At 45.3% G+C, this 24405-nt stretch overlaps 1 protein-coding gene across 1 annotated transcript in view; it reads right to left on the reverse strand.

The window, feature by feature from the left end:
* The window catches only part of ERBB4 (erb-b2 receptor tyrosine kinase 4), a 535358-nt gene that overhangs the window by 46127 nt on the left and 464826 nt on the right, over positions 1–24405 (reverse strand). The window contains exons 18-19 of the mRNA XM_060257067.1: positions 1104–1259; positions 717–792 (exon numbers count right to left, since the gene is read on the reverse strand). Of these exons, the coding sequence (XP_060113050.1) occupies positions 717–792; positions 1104–1259 (232 nt within the window). The remainder of the gene's footprint in view (positions 1–716; positions 793–1103; positions 1260–24405) is intronic.

Genomic DNA, 24405 nt, shown 5'->3' on the forward strand with positions numbered 1-24405 from the left:
AGCAGGAGTGGCCAAGGGTAGCTCTCCAGATGTTTTTTTGCCTACAACTCCCATCAGCCCCAGCCAGCATGGCCAATGGCTGAGGCTGATGGGAGCTGTAGGCCAAAAACATCTGGAGAGCTACCCTTGGCCACCCCTGGTTTAGAGGGAACATGAGTCCCTATTCCGTATTAGCCAAATGCATTCCAAGCAGATGGGGACAGAAATGAGGGCCTCAGGCAGTGGGAAATGACAAAAATAATGTCCTCGAATTTGTGAAAATGCCCTGGGAAAATCCCAAACTGGTAACAACAAAACAACCCAAGATATATATATTTAAAAAAAACAGTGCCCTGTATGAAATCTGGATGAAAAACAATATTACAAGAATGCTGGAAGGGCACACCTTAACGGGTGATGCTAAAGTTTGAACCTGAAGGCTCCGTCATCAAACACCTGAGCCACTCAGCTACCGCTTCTGCATGTTCAGCCCTAGACTGTCTGGCACCCTAGGAAAGGCTAACTCCTGCCCCCCTCCACTCCTTGGGCACCCAATTTGGCGCACTCAAAAGGCCGGAGCCCTGGGCTATCCCCTAGTTTGCCTAGTGGCAGGCAGGGGCAGCCCTGTTTGTCTGTTAAGAAAAGGAGAAATGTCAACTGTGCAGTGAAAGAGTATGTATGGGCAGGACACAGAAAATGGTTAATCATTGAATATAAACACAGAGATCCAGATTTACCATAGCTCCAAACGTCGGTCTGATGTGTGAATTTTCTGTAATGTATACACTCAAGAGCCATCCATTTAATGGGCATCTAGAAAAAGCGATCAATAAAGAATAATTATGATGCACATAATATTTATTTATTGTAATTCTTAAATTTTATTGTGTTTAAATTGTAACCTTAAATTGTGTTTTAATGACCCTCCAGGGTGAGGGCAGGATAGAAAACTAAAGTAAATAATAATAATAATAATAATAATAATAATAATAATAATAATAATAATAATAATAATAATAATAATAGTAATAGTATATTTATGAGCCAAACGGTACGATGAGGAAGAACTTCCAGGTGAAGCTGTTTTCGAACCCTGCCCTCTTTGAGGAGTCAGCCACACCCACCTTTCCTCCATCCGCGCTGTATTCCTTCTCGTCCCCTTCCAGTAGCCTGGCGAGACCAAAGTCTGTGATCTTCACGTGATTCGGGGATTTCACCAGGACATTTCGGGCTGCCAAGTCTCGGTGAACCAAGCGTCTCTCTTCTAGGTACATCATTCCCTAAGAGAGAAAAACATTCTATTTTTAAAAATCTCTTTTCAGTATAAGAACATAAGAAGGGTCCTACTGGAACATATAGTGATCCTCCTGCTCCACCATCCTATCTCATTCAGTGGCCAGCCAGTTCCTCTTAGTGTTACCAATCCCCAGGTGGGGGCAGGGGATCCCCCGGTTTGGAGGCCCTCCCCCCACTTCAGGGTCATCAGAAAGCGGGGGGGGGGGAGGAGGGAAATGTCTGCTGGGAACTCCATTATGCCCTATGGAGGCTGATTCCTATAGGGTATAACGGAGAATGGATCTGCAGGTATCTGGGGCTCTGGGGAGGTTGTTTGTGTGGTAGAGGCATCAAATTTACAGCATAGCATCCAGTGCCTCTCCCCAAAATACCCTCCAAGTTTCAAAAGGATTGGAGCAGGGGGTCCGATTCTATGAGCCCCAAAATGAGGTGCCCCTATCTTTCATTATTTCTAATGGACGGAAGGCATTTAAAAGGTGCGTAGTCCCTTTAAATGTGATGGCCAGAGCTCCCTTTGGAGTTCAATTATGCTTGCCACACCCTTGCTCCTGGCTCCACCCCCAATGTCTCTTGGCTCCACCCCCAAAGTCCCAAGATATTTCTTGAATTGGACTGGGCAACCCTAGTTCCTCTGGATGGCCAACAACAGAGCACAGAAGCCAAGGCCCTCCACTAATTCTTCCTCCTAGGGTCGCTAACCTCCAGGTGGTGACTGGAGATGTCTTGAGATTAGAATTGATCTCCAGGTGACAGAGAACAGTTCCCCTGAGGAAATGCCTGCTTTGAAAGGTGGACTCTATGGCATTATAGCCCAATGAAGCCCCTCAATCCCCCAAATCTCTAGGAATTTCCCAACCTGGAGGTGGCAACCCTACTCCTGGCACAGTCTATTGCCTTTGAATGTGGAGGTTTCCTTTAGTTATGGCTAGCAGCCACTGTCAGGTAGGCCTATGTTTCACGAATCTGCCTAATAGAAGAACATAACATAATCAGTATAATATAATCAGGCCACATTTATGCCACCTATTTCAATGACTTGTACTTCAGAAGCATTCTGTCTAAACATAAATGGTATCCCTCCTTTTTCCCAGAGATTCACTTGAACCACTGAGGCTCTTTGTAACGATTTTTCTCCCGCCCGAACCACTGCAAAGTACGGCAAGAACGGCTCGGTCTTTCTGTTTCGGTTGTTCATTCGCTTTATTCTTGACCTCAGACAGCTGATCTTGGAAACAGGCCTGTTCCCTGTGAAATGTGCCAACGTTACAACCGAGGGCCTGCCAAAATGACATCATCCTTGCTGATGTTTTTGGCCTCCTTGTCAAGGTGAGCTGTTTGAGCTCTCCGGCAGTCAGTTAACAAGTTTTCACAGGAGGCCATGTAGGGATCCATGCCCAGCTTCCAGTTGTGTACGAAGGACCCCTTGCGGTTCATTTGACAAAATATTTCACACACACATGGATCTTATGGTCCTTGCGATCACAGATATGTGTACATAAGAGAAGCCACGTGTCAGACCCCAGAGTCAAGGAACATGCAGAGGATAATTTCAGACATTTATTCCAAGCATCAAGGCAATACAAGAAGTTGCTAAAACTGGGGTCCCAGCCTAAAAGCACCACCTATATACCCTCGGTGGGCCGTTACCAATTCAAGCAAAGCGTGGTAAAAATAGTGGGTACATTTGGCGGGCTTTCCACTCCTCTCTTCCTCCCTCCTTCAGTCCAGGTGCTCTATCTACTAGCTCTCCTGATCTCCTCCAGCGCGACCTTGGTTGCCATGTTAACAAGCTTCTAAGATAACATTTGGGGATGCGTCCACTAGCCAAAAGCAAAAGCAAAGCAAAGCAACAATTATATATTTCAGATTGGAATGCAGACCGTTTCACTCATCAATTACAAAAGTGTTCAGGGTTACTGATATGCATTGTCTGGCTAGTTTATGGCAAGAGGATACAGTGTAGGGGTAGATTCTTGACACCATGTTGCATCAGACCAAAGGCCCATCCAGTCCAACGTTCTGTGTCACACAGTGGCCAAAAACTCAGGTGACATCAAGAGGTCCATCAGTGGGGCCAGGACACTAGAAGCCCTCCCACTGTGCCCCCCCCTAAGCACCAAGAATACAGAGCATCGCTGCCCCAGACAGAGAGTTCCATCAATACCCTGTGGCTAATAGCCACTGATGGACCTCTGCTCCAGATGTTTATCCCATCCCCTCTTGAAGCTGGCTATGCTTGTAGCCGCTGCCACCACCTGTGGCACTGAATTCCATGTGTTAATCACCCTTTGGGTGAAGAAGGACTTCTTTTTATATGTTTTAACCTGACTGCTCAGCGATTTCATTGAACGTCCACGAGTTCTCATATTGTAAGAAAGGGAGAAAAGGACTTCTTTCTCTGCCTTCTCTATCCCATGCATAATCCTGTAAACCTCTATCATCATGCCACTCTGCAGTCGACGTTTCTCCAAGCTAAAGAGCCCCAAGCGTTTTAACATTTCTTCATAGGGAAAGTGTTCCAACCCTTTAATCATTCTAGTTGCCCTTTTCGGCACTTTTTCCAATGCTATAATAGTTTTTTTTGAGGTGCGGTGACCAAAACTGTACACAGTACTCCAAATGAGGCATCACCGTCGATTTATACAGGGGCATTAAGATACTGGCTGATTTGTTTTCAATTCCCTTCCTAATAATTCCCAGCATAGCGTTGGCCTTTTTTTTTTTTTTAGAGATTACACTGGCGTGGGTTACCCATGTCCACAGGAACTGTCCCTTTTGGAGGGTCAGGTTCCCCCCTTGGCCACCAGCAGGGGGTGGAGAGGCACTACTGGCAACTTGGGGATGGAGCCTGGGGGAGAACAGTGGGGTACAATGCAGAGTCCACCCTCCAGAGCAGCCATTTTCTCCAGGAGAACTGATCTCTGTTGCCTGGAGAGGAACTGCAATTCTGGGGGGGGGGGATCCCAAGGTCCCAGTTGGAGGTTGGAGTTCAGTGCCAAATCTTACTGGAGACTTTCTGTCCCATTTGTCCATTGGGAATTGGATGGGCAGCCTTTGGACACCTTGAAAAAGAATCTCGTGGTTTTTGCAGCTTTTTGCACCTTATTGATGCATCAGAAACACTTTGATATTTTTTCCAAGCTTTTGCCTTGGGTTGAGAGAAGTGGTTGGAGCCCCCTGGGTTAGAAGAGGATTCGAAGCAGGGATAGAAGAAGAAGAAGAAGAAGATATTGGATTTATATCCCACCCTCCGCTCTGAAGACTCTCAGAGCGGCTCACAATCTCCTTTCCTTTCCTCCCCCAAAACAGACACCCTGGGAGGTGGGTGGGGCTGAGAGAGCTCTCCCAGAAGCTGCCCTTTCAAGGACAGAGTCTCAGAGTGGCCTACAATCTCCTTTCCCTTCCTCCCCCACAACAGACACCCTATGAGGCAGGTGGGGCTGAGAGAGCTCTCCCAGAAGCTGCCCTTTCAAGGACAGAGTCTCAGAGAGGCTCACAATCTCCTTTATCTTCCTCTCCCACAACAGACACCCTGTGAAGTGGGTGGGGCTGAGAGGACTTTCACAACAGCTGCCCTTTCAAGGACAACCTTTGCCAGACCTATGGCTGACCCAAGGCCATTCCAGCAGCTGCAAGTGGAGGAGTGGGGAATCAAACCCGGTTCTCCCAGATAAGAGTCTGCACACTTCACCAGTACACCAAACTGGCTCTCCAATCCAGTCGACCTCCTGTTCAATGGGACTCCTTGGATGGAAGTGTGAAACTTTTGGGAAATTGTTATTGTTATTTAGTCTTCTGTTGAACATATTTGTTTGATTTTGTTGAATAACTAATACAGTCTTAGTTATTTGGTCACTATAACTTCGGTTGTGCTGTCTTTACTCACCTGGAGATTTGGGGATGGAGCCTGGGGGGAGAAAGGGACCTCCATGGGGTACAATCCCATAGAATCCTCCCTCCAGGGCAGCCATTTTCTCCAGGGGAACTAATCTCTGTTGTCTGGAGAGGAACTGTAATTCTGGGGGGGATCCCCAGGTCACACCTGGAGGTTGGCCTCCCTAGAAGGCCCAGGCCTAGAAGGCCCGGATCATATGCTGAACATGAGTCAACAGTGTGATGAGGTGGCTATGAAGGCAAATGCAATTTTGGGCTATATCAACAGAAGTCTAGTGTCCAGATCACGTGATGTGATGGTATCGCTTTACTCTGCTCTGGTAAGACCTCACCTGGAGTATTGTGTTCAGTTTTGGGCACCACATTTTAAGAAGGATATAGACAAGCTGGAACGGGTCCAGAGGAGGGTGATGAAGATGGTGAGGGGTCTGGAGACCAAGTCCTATGAGGAAAGGTTGAAGGAGCTGGGGATGTTTAGCGTGGAAAGGTGATGGCTAAGAGGTGATAGGATCACCATCTTCAAGTACTTGAAGGGCTGTCCTATAGAGGAGGGTGTGGAATTGTTTTCTGTGGCCCCGGAATGTAGGACCAAAACCAAGGGGTTGAAATTAAATCAAAAGAGTTTCCAGCTCAACATTAGGAAGAACTTCCTGACAGTTAGAACGGTTCCTCAGTGGAACAGGCTTCCTCCTTGGGAGGTGGTGGACTCTCTTTCCTTGAAGGTTTTTAAACAGAGGCTAGATGGTCATCTGACAGCAATGAGGATCCTGTGAATTTATGGGGAAGTGTTTGTGAGTTTCCTGCATTGTCAGGGGGTTGGACTAAATGACCCTGGAGGGCCTTCCAACTCTGTGATTATAGGATTTTATGACCCTGACTGAGGGTAGGGTTGCCAGATCTAAGTTGCAAAACTCCTGAAGATTTGGGGATGGAGCCTGGGGAGGACAGGCTAAGAACCCACCTTCTGAAGCACCCCTTTTCTCCAAGGCAGGCCTCTGATTCAGTGGGAGCTCAGAGGAGCACAGCTCCTGAACCTTTCTGAGAGTTCCACCTCCTCCTCCCCACCTTGCCCATTGAATTGGGGAGGGACAGTAGCTCAGTGGTAGAGCATCTGCTTGGTAAGCAGAAGGTCCTAGGTTCAATCCCTGGCATCTCCAACTAAAAAGGGTCCAGATAAGTGTGAAAAACCTCAGCTGGAGACCCTGGAGAGCCGCTGCCAGTCTGAGTAGACAATACTGACTTTGATGGACTGAGGGTCTGATTCAGTATAAGGCAGCTTCATATGTTCATAATAGTAGGTGCAGCTGCATAACAATCCTTGGATGAGCTCTACCACCTTTCTTTCTACAAAATGACCCCTGCTCCAAGAGAACTAAGAGCCCCATGGCGCAGAATGGTAAAGCTGCAGTACTGCAGTCCTAAGCTCTGCTCATGACCTGAGTTTGATCCCTGGCAGAAGCTGGGTTTTCAGGTAGCTGGCTCGAGGTTGACTCCGCCTTCCATCCTTCCGAGGTCGGTCAAAGGAGTCCCCAGCTTGCTGGGGGGGAAAGTATAGATGACCGGGGAAGGCAAGGGCAAACCACCCCATCAAAAGTCTGCCATGAAAACGTTGTGAAAGCAACGTCACCCCAGAGTTGGAAACGACTGGTGCTTGCACAGGGGACCTTTCCTTTCCTTTCCCCCCATGCTTACAGAGTCCCTTGGCGCAAAGTGGTAAAGCTGCAGTACTGCAGTTCTAAACTCTGCTCATGACCTGAGTTCAATCCCCGGTGGTAGCTGGGTTTTCAGGTAGCCGATTCACGGTTGACTCAGCCTTCCATTTTCCGAGGTCGGTCAAATGAGTCCCCAGCTTGCTGTGGGGAAAGTGTAAAAAGACTGGGGAAGGCAATGGCAAACCGCCCCATAAAAAGTCTGCCGTGAAAACACTGTGAAAGCAACGTCACCCCAGAGTCGGAAACGACTGGTGCTTGCACAGGGGACCTTTCCTTTCGCCAAGGAAACGGATCTCTGTAATCTGGGATGAGCTGCAATTCCCGGGGATCCCCAGCTCCCATCTGGAGGCTGGCATCCCTGATGCCCATTAGCCAGATGCATTCCAAGCAGATGGGGACAGAAACGAGGGCCTGTATTACGAGCAGGCAGACTCAACCTTCAGCTGGCTTCAGGTCATATTTACAAGCTAATTAGCGGCATCGAGAAGGAAGCAAACAAGCCACGCAAGAAACTTTTTGCAGAGTGGAGGTGGCTGAATAGCACCAGCTTAGCACGAGCACAAAAGAAGGTCGTCCTTCTCCTAGAATGAAATCCGCCATCCAAACAGATAATGGTGGTATACCAGCCAATGCCATTGTTCTGGATTTCCAAGGCTCCATTAGCGGAAGCAGAGAGAGCTGAAGCCAGTCGCCTACAGACAAAAGAAGTCTGTTGACTGTTGTCCTACTTCAGTTGTCCTCCTTGGACACAGGATTTTAGGACAGATTGTGGCAGTGTTCCCTCTAAGCTGAATTTGCGTGAGCCAGCTCACAGGTTTTTAGCCCTCCGCTCACACATTTTTTGTCTTAGCTCAGGAAAAATGGCCCCAAAGCACAATAATTTATGCAGTAACTCTTAAGTTTAATGCCAGCACCTCACAACTTTAATGCCAGTAGCTCACAAAGTAGAATTTTGGCTCGTAAGACTGCAGCTTAGAGGGAATCTCCTGCCAGAAATCCAACCTTTTGTACCCTTCCCTTTTTTTCTTTTTTCTTTTTTTTTGCAGTTTGTTTCAGTTATAATGGACTAGAAAAATCAATGTTCAGTTGCCATTGTGTGAAAGCATACATTTCGTAGGAAGTCGTTTGTTTAGCAACCATGCAAGTGTCTTAATTGCTAAATTATTTGCTGAAATGGTCTGGGCGACGTCTGCTTTCATCGTTCACGCCCCGGCAGCAAACTCTTTTCTTGCTATCAGCAAGAAATCTAGGATGATGGTTTATGATACTATCAGCCAAAGATGCCGTATTCATAATGCAGAGAATAAATACACCCTCGAGTGGGAACACTTTTATAGAGGCATTTGTAACGTCAGCTGCGAAATTACAATCTGCACTTCCAACAGCATGTTTGGTAATTACCCTTATTATATGTTAATACATGCATTTTGTGGAGTTACACAGAAATATGATAAAATTATTATGAAATGCCAACACGGATGCCACTTATTTAGTACAACTGTACATTTTTCATATTGCAGCCCCATGGTGCAGAGTGCTAAAGCTGTAGTACTGCAGTCGAAGGTCTCTGCTCATGACCTGAGTTCGATCCCAGCAGAAGCTGGGGTTAGGTAGCCGGCACAAGGTTGACTCAGCCTTCCATCCTTCCAAAGCTGGTAAAATGAGTACCCGGCTTGCTGGTAAGAGCCCCGTGGAGCAGAATGGTAAAGCTGCAGTACTGCAGTTGAAAGTCTCTGCTCATGACCTGAGTTCAATCTCAGCGGAAGCTGGGTTCAGGTAGCCGGCTCCAGGTTGACTCAGCCTTCCATCCTTCTGAGGTCGGTCAAAGGAGTACTCAGCTTGCGGGGGGGGGGGGGGGCGGAGAGTGTAAATGACTGGGGAAGGCAAGGGCAAACCACCCTGTAAAAAGTCTGCTGTGAAAAAGTCGTTACACAACATCACTCAAGAGTCGGAAACAACTGGTGCTTGCACAGGGGACTACCTGTACCTTTTTTACCTTTTTCATGGCTGAGAAGTCAAATCTAATGGGTTTAGATCAGGGATCTCCAATTTGCTGCCCCTGGGAGCACACACCCCAAGTGCTAAGAAAAGTTTCTTTGTTGTTGTTGTAACGATTTTATTATTATCATTCACTAAAAGGCTCATAGTTATATACTACAAAATATTACATAATACAAAGTAAAAGATGACGCCTTAATATATTAGTACAATAAGGAAAATAATAATATCACCAATGATAATATTAGTAAGTATAGTCATTTCAATATAACAAATAAAAGGTTTGAAGATCAGTTGTTATTCCTGGAGGTCTCCACCCCACTTGCAGGTTGCCAACCTTACTGCTCCAGCCTTTTCTTCAGACACAACCAAACAAAGTCACCCGTGAGTAATATCATAGACCGGCCCATCCATTGTGCATAAGGTGTAAAGCTGCAGATAGTCCCTTATCTCCTCCCACGGCACACAGACAGCTCTGCCGACCGTGCCCCCTTCCTTCTCTTCTGCAGATGAAAGGCCCGCCTTCTGTCACCCGCACTCCGGCTTTTCAACGCTGGCCTTGGGCTCCCAATTAATGTTATTTTCTCTCACAAAATGCTGCTTGATTAATCTCATTTTGCTAGCTAAATAACATTTGGTGGAGATAAATAAAGACATTTAGCAATAATCGGGTCTCTTGCATATTTTCCGCAGGTGCCAAAGTCGTGTTGCAATCACATCAGTCGCCTCCTCAGCCAATCCCAGAGCACTTGTCAGAGCAGATCTTCGCTCCTCTCCCGACTGAAATATTAATTAAGCCCATATAACTCACGGCATTTAACTTCTCAACCGTTCAGAAACGGCACTTCCTCAAATGCCACAAAAAGACAGCTTGGACGTTGGGAAGAGGGAGGGAGGTGCTGCGTGCAGAGGACCAGCAGGGGATGAGATTTGGTTGACAGTTGAGAGAAGATCCTTGTGGCCCTGCACTGAGGAACCATTCAACATGAGGGAGCTGGGACAACCCGAGGTGGGTCACTAGACCAGAGGTGGCCAAACTTGCTTAAGAACATAAGAGAAGCCATGTTGGATCAGGTCGATGGCCCATCCAGTCCAACACTCTGTGTCACACAGTGGCCAAAAAAAAGTGCCATCAGGAGGTCCACCAGTGGGGCCAGAACTCCTGAAGCCCTCCCACTGTACACCCCCCAAATACCAAGACTACAGGTCTCAGGTTCAAAAAGGCAGGGGGCTGACTCAGATACAGGATAGAAGTTGGGACCAGAGAAGTGGTCTCAAGCTGTGATTCAGGAAAACCTGCCACAAAGTTCAGTTCGAACATACCAGATGAGACTGGCTTGAACTTCCTTGAGGGCAAACAGAGGCAAACTTCTAACCAGATCACCTCAATGTTCCCTAAGGACATTCTTCTTGAGTTCACAACCAGGCTGAGCAGCACGGGCTTTCCGCAGCTGCGGCCAGAGCTACAGAACCAGGCGTTGCAGATTGTGGATGTCCTTGTCCAGTCCTAAACCCAGAGCTGCTGAGAGCCACTGTGACAAAAATTTAATCTAGGTTCCCCAATACAAACCTCGTCTAAAATCAATATTATAAAAAAGCAAACCACTTGGCTTTCTGCTATGTTGAATGGAATAAGGGCTGCAAAAGGATTCAGAGCAAAAAGCCCAAAAGAACAGCAACAAACCAGGAGCAAACGGACTCAAGTAGACACCACCAGAACCTTGAAGCACACTGTCAATCAAACAGAGGTGAGACACAAGCTTTTCCCATGGGAATAAGCTCCACTGAACAAGAGAGACAGCAGACTCTCTCAAAAAGTAGGGTTTTAAAAGTACCATTGAAGTGTGGCAGTGAGGTGGAAAAACATGCCCACCCTTCATTTTCTTCATCTCATCCAGTAGCTGGTGTGCCTCTATATTTACACAGTTTATGTAGCTATACAAGCGACCAGAATCGTGTGAAAGAAGCAGGGACAGGTTTCCCCACCTCTTTCCAGGCATGTTGTTCCCTCCAAAAATGCCCTCAAATTCTATTTATTAAAGATTCTCAAAACTCAGCCCCTGAGGAGTCCCTATATCAACTACTCAATTTGCACAGCTTACTATTTCTCTCTGTGGCCATTTTGTAATTCTATATTTACAGAGACAGAGAGAGAGACACACACACTCACACTCACACAGATGCCTTTTTTGTTGTTCAGTCGCACAGTCGAGTTTGACTCTTTGCGATCCCATGGACAAAGTCACGCCAGGCCCTCCTGTCTTCCACCATCTTCCGAAGTCTGCTCAAATTCATGTTAGTTACATCAGTAACGCTGTCCAGCCATCTCCTCTTTTGCCGTCGCCTTCTCCTTTTTGCCTTCTGTCTTTCCCAGCATCAGGGTCTTCTCCAGTGAGTGTTCCCTTCTCATTGGGTGGCCAAAGTCTTTGAGCTTCAGCTTCAGCATTTGACCTTCCAGAGAACAGTCAAAGTTGATTTCCTTTAGGACTGGCTGATTGGATCTTCTTGCAGTCCAAGAGACTCTCAAGATTCTTCTCCAGCACCACATCTCAAAAGCATCTATTCTGCGCTCAGCCTTCCTTATGGTCCAGCTCTCACAGCCATGCATTACTACTGGGAATAACTATATGGACTTTTGTTGGCAGGGTGATGTCTTTCCCAGCATCAGGGTCTTCTCCAGGGAGTGCTCCCTTCTCATTTGGTGGCCAAAGGATTTGAGCTTCAGCTTCAGCATCTGACCTTCCTGTGAACAGTCTGGGCTGATTTCCCAAACTGATGTGAGAATGACATTTGAGGCCATCTTTAAGACCAACAAAGTTTGATTTGTGGTATAAGCAAGAATGGAGTGACTTAGCACTTTGTTGGTTGAAACTGGGCTCCAACTTTGTGCTGTCGCTTCAGACCAACATGGCTATTATTCACCCGGATCTTTGTCAAATAGACATGGGTGGTCAGCCTGCAGAGGGGGGCAGGAGATCTCTTGGCATTTTGGCTTCTCTCCAGACTGCAGAGGTCAGTTCCCCTGGAGAAAATGGCTGCTTTGGAGAGGTGGGGCATTAACTAAATGGCATTACGCCACACTGCAGCACCTCCCCTCCCCAAACTCGGCTTCCCCAAGCTTCGCCCCCCAATCTCTTGGAATTCCCCCAACTTCGAGTTGGCAACCTTCCCCCCCCCCTTTCAAATATCATGTTTCTTTTTCAAAAACTAAATAATAAACGAGGAATAATGACATCTTCACATACGAAGAGCAAGTAATAAATAAAGCATTGCAAATAATCTATAAAATTGTACAATGTCTTATTTCAATCAAAACTGAGTCTTTTGTGTCTTATTTAGCTACGTTTCCTTAACAATGAGTAATAACACCTATGCACGTTCTAAAGTAAGTGCATTTTCCCCCTTCCCTCCCCCCCTAAAAGTACAACAAAGATTTGTAATATTCATTAGCAGGTCATACCTCCTGTTGAAATAAAGAGTCTGTGATTGGGTGCCACGTGGTGACAAAAAAAAAAAAACTCTTGTTGCTTTACTGATTGGATCACCCAAGGATTTCCCACTATTCTCCCTAGAACCTTTTTGAGGACTGATTTCAGTAGAAAATATAGACGTTACTAGAATCAGAGGGGAGGATTTGATTTTGTGGCAACATAAAACCCCATTAGATGTTTTTTAAAAAAGATTTGATTTTAACAGGAAGCTTTTTTGGCGACGTCAACACGAGAACTCTGTGTTTATTTGGTGCTGGCTCAAAAGCACCACCGTTCCGCTTTTATTACAATAGAATTTGCAGCCGCTGACAATGAAGGAGGCCTTTGACGCAGGGCCACAAAAACTCTTTGGACTCCAAGCCCAGGCATTGTTTTCAAATAGGCATTGGCCGGCTGAAGCGAGCAGCCCGTCTCTCAATGCTGCCGGCGGCGGTTAAACATCAGGGCTGCAGAGCACTGAACGATTAACAGCTTCTGACATCAAACCCCAAAACTGTAAAAAAAGAAAATCCCCCCCCCCTCAAATGCACCAAGCAAATAAATCACAGGGGGTCAAATGCAAAGGATCCACAAACCAGGCATGCAATAAAACAGCCCGCTGCTCCAGACGGCAGCCTAGCCAAGCATGAGTGGCAATGTGCGGGGAAATCCAACCATGTAGGGTTGACAACATCCAGGTGGAGCTGGGAGATTTCCCAGAGTTTCAGTTCATCTCCAGGTAACAGAAATCAGATGCCCTAGAGCAGGGGTATCCAAACTTGCTTAACGTAAGAGCTATGTAGAATAAGCATCAGATGTTTGAGAGTCGCAAGACATAAACTTCAGATGTGGGAGGGAGGGAGGGAGAAAGGAAGGGAGGGAGGAGGGAGGGAGGGAGGAAGGGAGGGAGAGAAGGAGGGAAGGAGGGAGGGAGGGAAGGAGGAAGTGAGGAAGGGAGGGAGGGAGAAAGAAGGAAGGAGGGAGGGAAGGAGGGAGGGAGAAAGGGAGGGAGGGAGAAAGAAAGAAAGAAGGAGGGAGGGAAGGAGGAAGTGAGGAAGGGAGGGAGGGAGAAAGAAGGAAGGAGGGAGGGAAGGAGGGAGGGAGGGAAGGAGGAAGTGAGGAAGGGAGAAAGAAGGAAGGAGGGAAGGAGGGAGGGAGGGAGAAAGAAGGAAGGAGGGAGGGAGGGAAGGAGGGAGGGAAGGAGGAAGTGAGGAAGGGAGGGGAGAAAGAAGGAAGGAGGGAAGGGAGGGAAGGAGGAAGTGAGGAAGGGAGGGAAGGAGAAAGAAGGAAGGAGGGAAGGAAGGAGGGAGGGAAGGAGGAAGTGAGGAAGGGAGGGAGGGAGAAAGAAGGAAGGAGGGAGGGAAGGAGGGAGGGAGGGAAGGAGGAAGTGAGGAAGGGAGAAAGAACGAAGGAGGGAGGGAGGGAGGGAAGGAAGGAGGAAGTGAGGAAGGGAGGGAGAAAGAAGGAGGGAGGGAGGGAGGGAGGGAGAAAGAAGGAAGGAGGGAGGGAGGGAAGGAGGGAGGGAAGGAGGAAGGGAGGGAGGGAGAAAGAAGGAAGGAGGGAAGGAAGGAGGGAGGGAAGGAGGAAGTGAGGAAGGGAGGGAGGGAGAAAGAAGGAAGGAGGGAGGGAGGGAGGGAGGAGGTAGAAGGAAGGAAGGAACCCCCAAGAAGAGCCCTGCTGGATCAGACCAGGGAGGGTCCATCTAGTCCAGCATCCTGCCTCACACAGTGGCCAACCAGTTCCTTTGGAGGGCCAACAACAGGGCACAGAGGCCAAGATCTTTATCATGTCCCGCCATATGAGTAGGAGTGGTTGTGCCCATCTGTTACCATCCCATGTACCTCTCTCCATGTTATAAGTAGGGAATAAAGAAAGTTCAGTTTGGGGGCTTCTAGTGTTTTGGCCCCAATGGTGGATCTCCTGATAGCACCTGGTGTGGTTTTTTTTGGGGGGGGGGTGCACTGTGTGACACAGAGTATTGGACTGGATGGCCTAATCCAACATGGCTTCTCTTATGTTCTTATAGAGTGTTGGACTGGATGGGCCACTGGCCTGATCCAACATAGCTTCTCTTATGTTCTCATGTTCTTAACCATTATTGGCCCTCTTTTGGTATGGACTGCTATGTGTTTTTATTTGTTAGGGTTTGTAGAATCTTCGGGCTCAAGTGCCGTGTTCTACTGGAGAAAGTTTTTCTTCCAGACGTTTCGTTCTCAGCTGCGGAGAACATCCTCAGTGGCGTTTATTTGGATTGTAACGTGAAATGTTGTTTTTAACTGTTCAAATGTTTCCTTGTTTTATATGGGTGCTGCACTTGAGGACCCTGAAAGACGGCATTAAAAATGCTCCCAAGAGGCAAACAAACAAATGAATTTCCCAGAGGTAGAACGCTTGCCCTTCTTTCACTGTTCTATTGTGGCTCTCGACAGAACAGACTTGTTTTTTTGCAGAATCATGGCAAACAGTAAGCACTTCGGTAATGTATCTCCTCTTAGGAATACTCACGGTAAACTACATATTGATTTTCCCCAGCATTCTATTAAGGTAGTTTGTGGGTGGCTGAACACACATAATATATAAATGAAAACATTTTTTATATTAAAACTCAAAACAATATTGACCAAAATGAAATGAAGCTGGAGTGCGAAGGGTACGATACTTAATGATGCTCACAGGAGAAGGGCCATTTAGACATACATATATTTTTTTCTTTCCGGGATGCTTCCTTTGACCTTTTCAAGGCTAGCTGGCATGACGTTACAGACTTGCATTTAACTACAGATGAAGAGAACAAGTCTGGAAGCAAAGCTATGAACTTTACGGTCTGAAAAAGAAACACTTAAAGAAGACATATTCTGAGACCAGCCCAAATCATTGTAAAGACATCTTTGGAAATGGCACAAAAATCCTCCCCGATCTCGAAATCCTGTTGGTTTTCTACAAAGGTTATGTCATAAGAACCTCAGAAGAGCCCTGCTGGATCAGACCAGCAAGGGTCCATCTAGTCCAGCATCCTGTCTCACCCAGTGGCCAATCATTTCTTCTGGACAGGCAACATCAGGGCACAGTGGCCAAGGCCTTCCTAAGAACATAAGAAGAGCCCTGCTGGATTAGATCAGTGGTCCATCTAGTCCAGCATCCTCTCACCCAGTGGCCAACTGGTTCTTCTGGAGGGCCAACAACAGGGCAGAGAGGTTGAGGCCTTCATAAGAACATCAGAAGAGCCCTGCTGGATCAGACCAATGAGGGTCCATCTAGTCCAGCCTCCTCTCTCACACAGTGGCCAACCAGTTCCTCTGGAGAGCCAGCAGGGCATGAAGACTGAGATCTCTATCATGTCTCGCCCTGTGACCAGGCGTGGTTGCGGCCACCTGTTCCCTAAGAGCCTTTGTGCTATGTAGATTTCCTCAAGGCAAGAGACATTCAGAAGTGGCTTGCCATTGCGTGCTGCTGTGTAGTGACTTCAAAATTCCTTGGTGGTCTCCCATCCAAGTATAAACAAGGCTGATCCTGCTTAGCTTCCGACATCTGACAAAGTTGATCTAGCCTGGGTCATCTACGTCAATGCAAGAGATGTTCAGAGGTGGTTGGCCATTGCCTGCCTCTGCGTAGCAACCCCAGACTTCCTTGGTGGTCTCCCATCCGAGTACTAACCAGGGCGAGCCCTGCTTAGCTTCCAAGATCTGATGAAACGGATAAAAGGAAGTCCTTCTTCACCCAAAGGGTGATTAACATGTGGAATTCACTGCCACAGGAGGTGGTGGCGGCCACAAGTATAGCCACCTTCAAGAGGGGTTTAGATAAAAATATGGAGCACAGGTCCATCAGTGGCTATTAGCCACAGTGTATGTGTGTATATAAAATTTTTTGCCACTGTGTGACACAGAGTGTTGGACTTGATGGGCTGTTGGCCTGATCCAACATGGCTTCTCTTATGTTCTTATGAGGTCAGGCTAGCATGGGCCACCTAGGCCAGGGACCTCTGAAGGTAGGCAGTTGTAACACCTGAAAAGTGCTCCGCAGGAAGGAAGGAAGCATGCATCAGCGATTAGAAAACTAGGAAAAGTGATGTGGCTCTTTATCCATTTTCTCCAGACATCTCTCATACTAGTAGACTGTGCAAGGGGAATATGGGAACCACATTTTCTCAGTGATGAACTAAATCATCTAAACCATGCACTTCAAGCAAATGGCTACTCTAAGAATGAAATCAGAAGAGCAATTAAACCAAGGATTAAACAAACAACTGAAGAAAAACAGTATCCAGGAAAAAAGGTGTTTTTGCCATTTATCAAAGGAATCACTGATCAGATGGGAACACCTTTGAAGAAACATAACCTACAAACAGGGTCTAGACCCACCAGAGAAATACATCAGATGCTACGATCAGCAAAAGACAGAAGAGACCTCCTCGTTTCTGCAGGAGTATATCTCATACCCTGCAGTTGTGGACAAGTTTACATCGGGACCACACAATGTAGCATCCAGACAAGAATAAAAGAACATGAAAGACACAGCAGAGTTGGCCAACCTGAAAAATCAGCAGTGGCTGAACACAGCCTAACTCAAACAGGACACAGGATCTTATTCCAAGACACTGTAATGCTGGACAACACATCCAATTACCATGTCAGATTACACAGAGAAGCCACTGAAATCCATAAACATAAGCACAATTTCAACAGGAAGGAAGGGAGTTTAACAATGAATAGGGCATGGCTTCCAGTCCTGAAACCACAAAATGCCCTACAGCTTCCAACAGCACTACAGACAAGATTAGAATTTCTATAGCTAATCCATATACAAAAGAAACCCCTCAGGTAAACTCCTCCACTAAGCATGTCACAGACAAAGGAAGCTCATAAGAACATAACAGAAGCCATGTTGGATCAGGCCAATGGCCCACTCAGTCCAACACTCTGTGTCACACAGAGGCCAAAAAAACCAAGTGCCATCAGGAGGTCCACCAGTGGGACCAGGACACTAGAAGCCTTCCCACTGTGCCCCCCCAAGCACCAAGAATACAGAGCATCACTTGCCTCCAACAATATGCTGTGGCTAACAGCCACTGATGGACCTCTGCTCCAGATGTTTCTCCAATCCCCTCTTGAGGCTGGCTATGCTTGTATCCGCCACCACCTCCTGTGGCAGTGAATTCCACATGTTAATCACCCTTGGGGTGAAGAAGTACATCCTTTTATCCGTTCTAACCCGACTGCTCAGCAATTTCATTGAGTACCCACGAGTGCTTGTATTGTGAGAAAGGGAGAAAAGGACTCCTTTCTCTGCTTTCTCTATCCCATGCATAATCTTGTAAACTCCCACAAGATAATAACTCAGTCCTACTGCGCCTGCTTGAGTAGATATAAATTACCTGCCTACCAACTTCTTCTCAATTTGACCCAGAAAGAACTCCAGTTTTCTGAGGATGCCAGTCACAGTAGCTGGCGAAACATCAGGTCTCACAATGCCAGGACCACAGTCGTGCAACCTGTAAAAACTACAACAACCATCTCTTGTATTCTTGCTTCTTCACCCAGGGGTTGAAGAGTCTGCAAAAGGATGTCATTTACCATAAGCCATTATGAGCAAAACGTGCATGCACCAAATGTTAAAACTGTACATGCTTCCACCATTATCTCCATAGCTCACGTATCGGAATCAGCTCACTCTTCCCAGGGATCACCCCCCTCATCGCAATCACTACTACAAGGTTTCCCATGCTGAGGAGATCATTACAAGGGCAATTACTGCCCAAATCCTCGACCATCAAATCACTCTTTGAGACGGAGCCTCAAGCCATCGAAACCAACTGCTGCAAAAAGACATCTGGATGGCACTTCTCTGGCATGTGAGCATGAACAGGAGCAAGTTGTTAATCGGGTCGCTCGCTCGTCTACTTGTCTAACATGTTCACAGTTTACTTTTTTCATGGAAACGCAAGGATTTGTTTCATCTGGAATTCTAGTAAACCAAAGATATCTTTCTCTGCTGTTAAGAGCCCTGTGGGGCAGAGTGGTAAAGCAGCAGTACTGCAGTTGGAGCCCTCTGCTCATGATCTGAGTTCGATCCCAGTGGAAGCTGGTTCAGGTAGCCGGCTCCAGGTTGTCTCAGCTTTCCATCCTTCCGAGGTCGGTTAAAGGACCTCCCAGCTTGCTGGGGGGGAAGGTGTAAAAGACTGGGGAAGGCAATGGCAAACCACCCCGTAAAAAGTCTGCTGTGAAAACATTGCGAAAGCAACGTCACCCCAGAGTCGGAAACGACTGGTGCTTGCACAGGGGACCGCCTTTACTTTTATGTTTCTCTACTATGAGGCATCCTGTTGACTCTGGTACGTCTGGCAACCCTGATCTCCTCTTTTATTATGTATCTGGGATCGCAGGTGTGCCAAACTTGCTCCATCCGTATCACCTTTGTCTACTTATTTGGGCCAGTCTTGGTTCCCTCCTGGTCTTTCCTCAGATTCCTTTTTCCCAGATTCCTTTGCCCTTTGGCATGATAGGTAACAAGATGGCGGCGCAATCACTTGCTGCAGCTCAGTGCTCTGTGGATGTGTGTTGTTTGTGGCTGTGTGTGGCTGTGTTATCGGCTGTTATTTTAAATGGTTTATGAATATGTGTGTTTGATGTGTTGGTATGTTTGTGGAAGAGCACCTCATTTCGTTGCTCTCTTTTTGTTGAGAACAATGACAATAAATTTATCTATCTATCTATCTATCTATCTATCTATCTATCTATCTATCTATCTATCTATCTATCTATCTATCATCTATCTATCTATCTATCTATCTATCTATCTATCTATCTATCTATCTATCTATCTATCTATCTATCTATCCAAGTTGACTAGATTTGTAGATATCTCAAAAGCACTATTGAGTTATATCTTGTGTGGTTGCATATTTTTCAATAAAACCATTTATTTATTTATTTATTTATTTTAAAAACTCGAGGATTTAAACGCAGTGCTAATACATGCCATCAACAGGATGAGACATCTCATAAGCAATGCAATAGGATTGGTATTACAGCCATCTGAAATAAAGCGGAAGGATTAGGAATATGTAAAAAACACAGAAAGCGGTATTACCTAAGGATAAACACAAAGCAGCAAAAGTGGGACAATAAATACAGTAAAGAGATTATACGCATGATCAGGGGTCGTTTTGTAGAAAAAAAGGTGGTGGAGTTCATCCAGGGATTGTTATGCAGCTGGACCTACTATTCAATGGACAAGGAGGTGAAACTCTCAGAAAGGTTCAGGAGCTGTGCTCCTGTGAACTCCCATTGAATCTGAGGCCTGCGCACGATACACAGTTCCCCTAGCCTTTATAAAAGCACCTTCTTAAACCATTATGTTGTAACACTACAGCTGTAGTGTTAGATACATAAAAAAGCCATTCTGAACAATTCTGTTTTACGTGGTTTACAGACTGACAGGCAGTAGTCTTCTTCTTCTTCCCTTTCTAAATGATGCAAGCAGAGAAGAAGAAGAAGACTGAAGATTTATACCCTGCCCTTCTCTCTGAATCAGAGACTCAGAGCAACTTACAATCTCCTGTCTCTTCTTCCCCCACAACAGACACCCTGTGAGGTGGGTTGGGCTGAGAGAGCTCTGACAGAAGCTGCCCTTTCAAGGACAACCTCTGAGAGAGAGCTATGGCTGACCCAAGGCCGTTCCAGCAGCTGCAAGTGGAGTGGGAATCAAACCCGGTTCTCCCAGATAAAAGTCTGCACGCTTAACCACTACACCAAGCTAGCTAACCTTCTGCAACCCAATGGAGATCCTTGTTCCAGGGGTGGGGGAGATGCCGCTGAAGCAACTTCTAACAAAATTTGCATCTAATCTCCAATAGCCAATCGTATGTGCTGTTGGGCAAAACTCCACACCCCACCCACTTTCTGAAAACACTTGGTGGGCATCACAGTCAACATGGTGCCCACCGAGACTACATAGGGAACCCCTGCTATTTGGTAGCATACCCCACCGAAGTCCGTCTCTCCCCTCCCCAAACAACACCTTCCTCAGTCCCTACAGCCAAATCTCCAGGAATTTCCCAACCCAGAGTTGGCAACCCTAGCGACAGAGCTAAAGTCCGCCTCATCCCCCATCCCTTGTTGCCAAATTTATTTGACTGTGAAGGACAAAATGGCTGCCCAACACTTTCTTCTGTGGGGAAAAAATAGGGATAGTTAGGAATTCACTCACCGGATGAAAGACTAATGGTGCGTTCATGCTGCACTAAATAATGTGTTTTACATCCAGATTTTGCAGTGTAAATCTGGATGTGCACATTATTTAGCGTTGTGTGAGTGTTCTGTAAAGGCACCATCCTCTTTCCCAGGAGTAAGCCACATCAACTCCACTTGTAAAGGATTCTGAGTCGACCTGCTTAGAATTACTCTCTAAGCCAAGACAAGGCTGGAAAACTGGGCCAAAACCAATAAAATGAATTTATCAGGGATAAATGTAAACTAATGGTGCGTTCACATAACACTAAATAATGTGTACATCCGGATTTACACAGTAAAATCCTGGCAGGGATAAGCAGAGAAACTGGCTTCTTCCAAAAAGGCTGAAGAATCTGTGGTACAGGAGCAGTTGCTTGCTGTGGAGATCCTGTGGACACCTCGTTCTTTCCATCTTACATCGGAACCAGCAGGTAGCTGAACATGAGGCCAAGTGCTCTCCTGGGTCCCTCCAGGTGCTTTGGAGCTGCAAGGCGTCTTATGAATCTTGCTGTTCAACAAAAGGTCTGCGTAGGAGGGAAACAGATGCTCCTCCCAGCGTCTGCAGGGAAATCCACTCTCACATATGGTCTCATGTTCTAGGAAGGCAGTTTCCCTTACAAACAACATCTTTTGGCACTCCGGTTCAGGAAACTCACACTGCTGAACGTCAACAGAACGGTCTGGAGACCGGCGTTGGAATTATGACATTTTTTTCAGGCTCAGCAGGGCCAGAAGAGAACTGTGATCTTCTATGACGCATGCCTGCGTGCCTCTCAAGCCCCTTCTGAAACGTACTTAGAGGCAGTTTGGGCTATTCATTGGATTTCAGGTGCTGATGAATACGTTGTTATTATCAAAGGAGAACACCCTGGGGCTGAGTAGTGAAGCGGCACTCACACCTGGCAGCATGCCCGTACGGAGGCTTTTCGGTGTTATAGAACTTGCGAAATGTCCTTTCCAGGGAGCCTCGCCAGCCTGTTTGCTTTCTGCAGTTTGGAAAATGGGCATTTGATATGCCAGCATTGCCCACAGGAGGGAAGGTGTGATTTGAGGAGATCGTTAAAAGAGCTAAAGATTCTCGATTATGTCCTTCTTTGATATAGCGGTCCCTCAAGTACTGAAAATGTCTTGGGCCCCTTTTTGGTCAAGCTTTTGAAACCGCTTTTATGGTCTCTCTGCTCCTGCCCATGGGCTGCATTTTTAGGAAGTTTTAATATTTAATATTGTATAGGTGTTGGAATCCCAGAACCTAAATGTTGGAAGTGCACCTAAAGACCATCCAGTCCACCACCACCCTGCATCACTACAGGATGACTTAAAGCATCCCTGACAAATATTTAAGAAGGTTTTAGATGAGCTGGAACATATCCAGAGGAGGGCAATGAAGATGGTGAAGGGTCTGGAGACCAAGCCCTATGAGGAAAGGTTGAAGGAGCTGGGGATGTTTAGCCTGGAGAGAAGGCGACTGAGAGGTGATAGGATCACCATCTTCAAGTCCTTGAAGGGCTGTCATCTAGAGGATGGTGTGGAATTCTTTTCTGTGGCTCCAGAAGGCAGGATCAGAACTAATGGGTTGAAATTAAATCAAAAGAGTTTCTGGCTCAACATTAGGAAGAACTTCCTACCCGTTAGAGAGGTTCCTCAGTGGGACAGGCTTCCTCGGGAGGTGGTGGGCTCTCCTTCCTTGGAGGTTTTTAAACAGAGGCTAGATGGCCATCTGACAGCAATGAAGATCCTGTGAATTTAGGGGTAGGTATTTGTGAGTTTCCTGCATTGTGCAGGGGGTTGGACTAGATGACCCATTATAGTGTCCAGATCACATGAAGTGATGGTATCGCTTTACTCTGCTCTGGTAAGACCTCACCTGGAGTATCGTGTGTTAAAACAATTTTTTTTGGTAACATATGGTAACAAATTATATTTCTTGCATCATTAATAACTTATTTTATCTATCCCATATATTACTTTCTACCCACCCCTCCCCCGTTATTTACCTAAAGTATTAATGTTTAAAGGTACCCTTAACTAATAAAAACAAAAATCAATATTCTCCTTTTTCTAAAACTTAATCATTATCAAAAATTGTCCAATGTCCTTTTATTTTCCACTCTTTTTCTACATATCTTCTGAACTTTTTCCACTCCATCTTAAAAACTTCTAAATCATAGTCTCTTAAAATTCTTGTTAATTTGTCCATTTCACTCCATGTCATAACTTTAACAATCCAATCCCATTTCTCTGGTATTTTTTCTTGCTTCCACAACTGCGCATATAATGTCCTAGCAGCTGAAAGCAAGTACCAAATTACAGTTCTATCTTCTTTTGGAAATTTTTCCATTTGTAATCCCAACAGAAAAGTCTCTGCAACTTTCTTAAATTCATATCCCAAGATCCTAGAAATTTCTTGTTGAATCATCTGCCAATACTTTTTTGTTCTTCACAAGTCCACCACATATGGTAGAAAGAACCTTCATGTTTTTTACATTTCTAACATCTGTCTGGCATCTTATTATTCATCTTTGCCAATTTCTTAGGAGTTATATACCATCTATACACCATTCTAAAACAGTTCTCTTTAATACTATGATACGTCGAAAGCTTCATAGATTTCTTCCACAAATATTCCTAAATTTCCATCTGTATTTCTTTATTTACATTAATTGCCCACTTAATCCTTTGAGATTTCACTACTTCATCTTCCGTAGACCATTTTAAAAGTAATTTATATAATTTTGAAATTAATTTTTCATTGTCTCCAAGCAGAACTTTTTCCATTTCTGTTTGCTCTTTTCTTATTCCTTCAGTTTTAATGTCATTCTCCACCAAGCTCTTTATTTGTTGCATTTAAAACCAATCATATTTATTATTCAGCTCTTCAGCAGTTTTCAATTCTATTTTGCCACTTTGTATTTTTAATAGTTGATTATATGCAACCACTTTTCTTCACCCGTCTCAGCTGTTATTTTTATCACTTCTGCTGGCACTATCTATAACGGTTTTCTCTCATCTCCATATTTCTTATATTTCATCCATGTATTTCACAAGCTGTTTCTTATATAATGGTGAGAGAAAAAGCCATCTATCTTTTTTCCCATAATACATATAAGCGTGCCAGCCAAATTCATTTCCATGACCTTCCAACGCTAAAAGTTTTTTGTTTAACAACATTATCCATTCTTTTATCCATATTAAGCAAACTGCTTCATGATATAATTTTAAGTCTGGTAATTGAAATCTGCCTCTCTCTTTTGCATCTGTTAAAATTTTCATTTTAATTCTTGGTTTCTTCCCCACCCACATCAACTCTGAATTTTTTCTTTATTAAATTGTTTACTGTCTTTCACAATCGGAATAGTTTGAAACAAATACATTATTCTTGGTAGAATATTCATTTTAATTGCGGCTATTCTACCCAACAGTGACAAATTAAGTTTATTCCACTTTAACATATCTTCATCTATTTTACGCCATAGCTTCTCATAATGATTTTTGAACAAATTAATATTCATCATTGTTATCGCCACACCCAAATATTTTACCTTGGAGGTAACTTCACAGCCCGTTAGTCTCTGCAATTCTTGTTCCTTATTTATTTGCATATTTTTACATAGAAGTTTTGATTTTTCTTTATTAATACAAAGTCCCGGCAACTCCCCATATTCTTGTATTTTGGCTAACAACAAAGGTGTGACTTGTAGGGGGTTTTCATATATAAACATTGTATCATCTGCAAATGCTCTGTATTTGTAAGTAAATCCTTTAATTTTTAATCCTTCTATTTATCTTCTTGAATTTGCATCAGTAATATTTCAAGTGTCATTATAA

Source organism: Heteronotia binoei, chromosome 16, assembly GCF_032191835.1.
Source record: "Heteronotia binoei isolate CCM8104 ecotype False Entrance Well chromosome 16, APGP_CSIRO_Hbin_v1, whole genome shotgun sequence".
NCBI classification, from domain to species: Eukaryota; Metazoa; Chordata; class Lepidosauria; order Squamata; family Gekkonidae; genus Heteronotia; species Heteronotia binoei.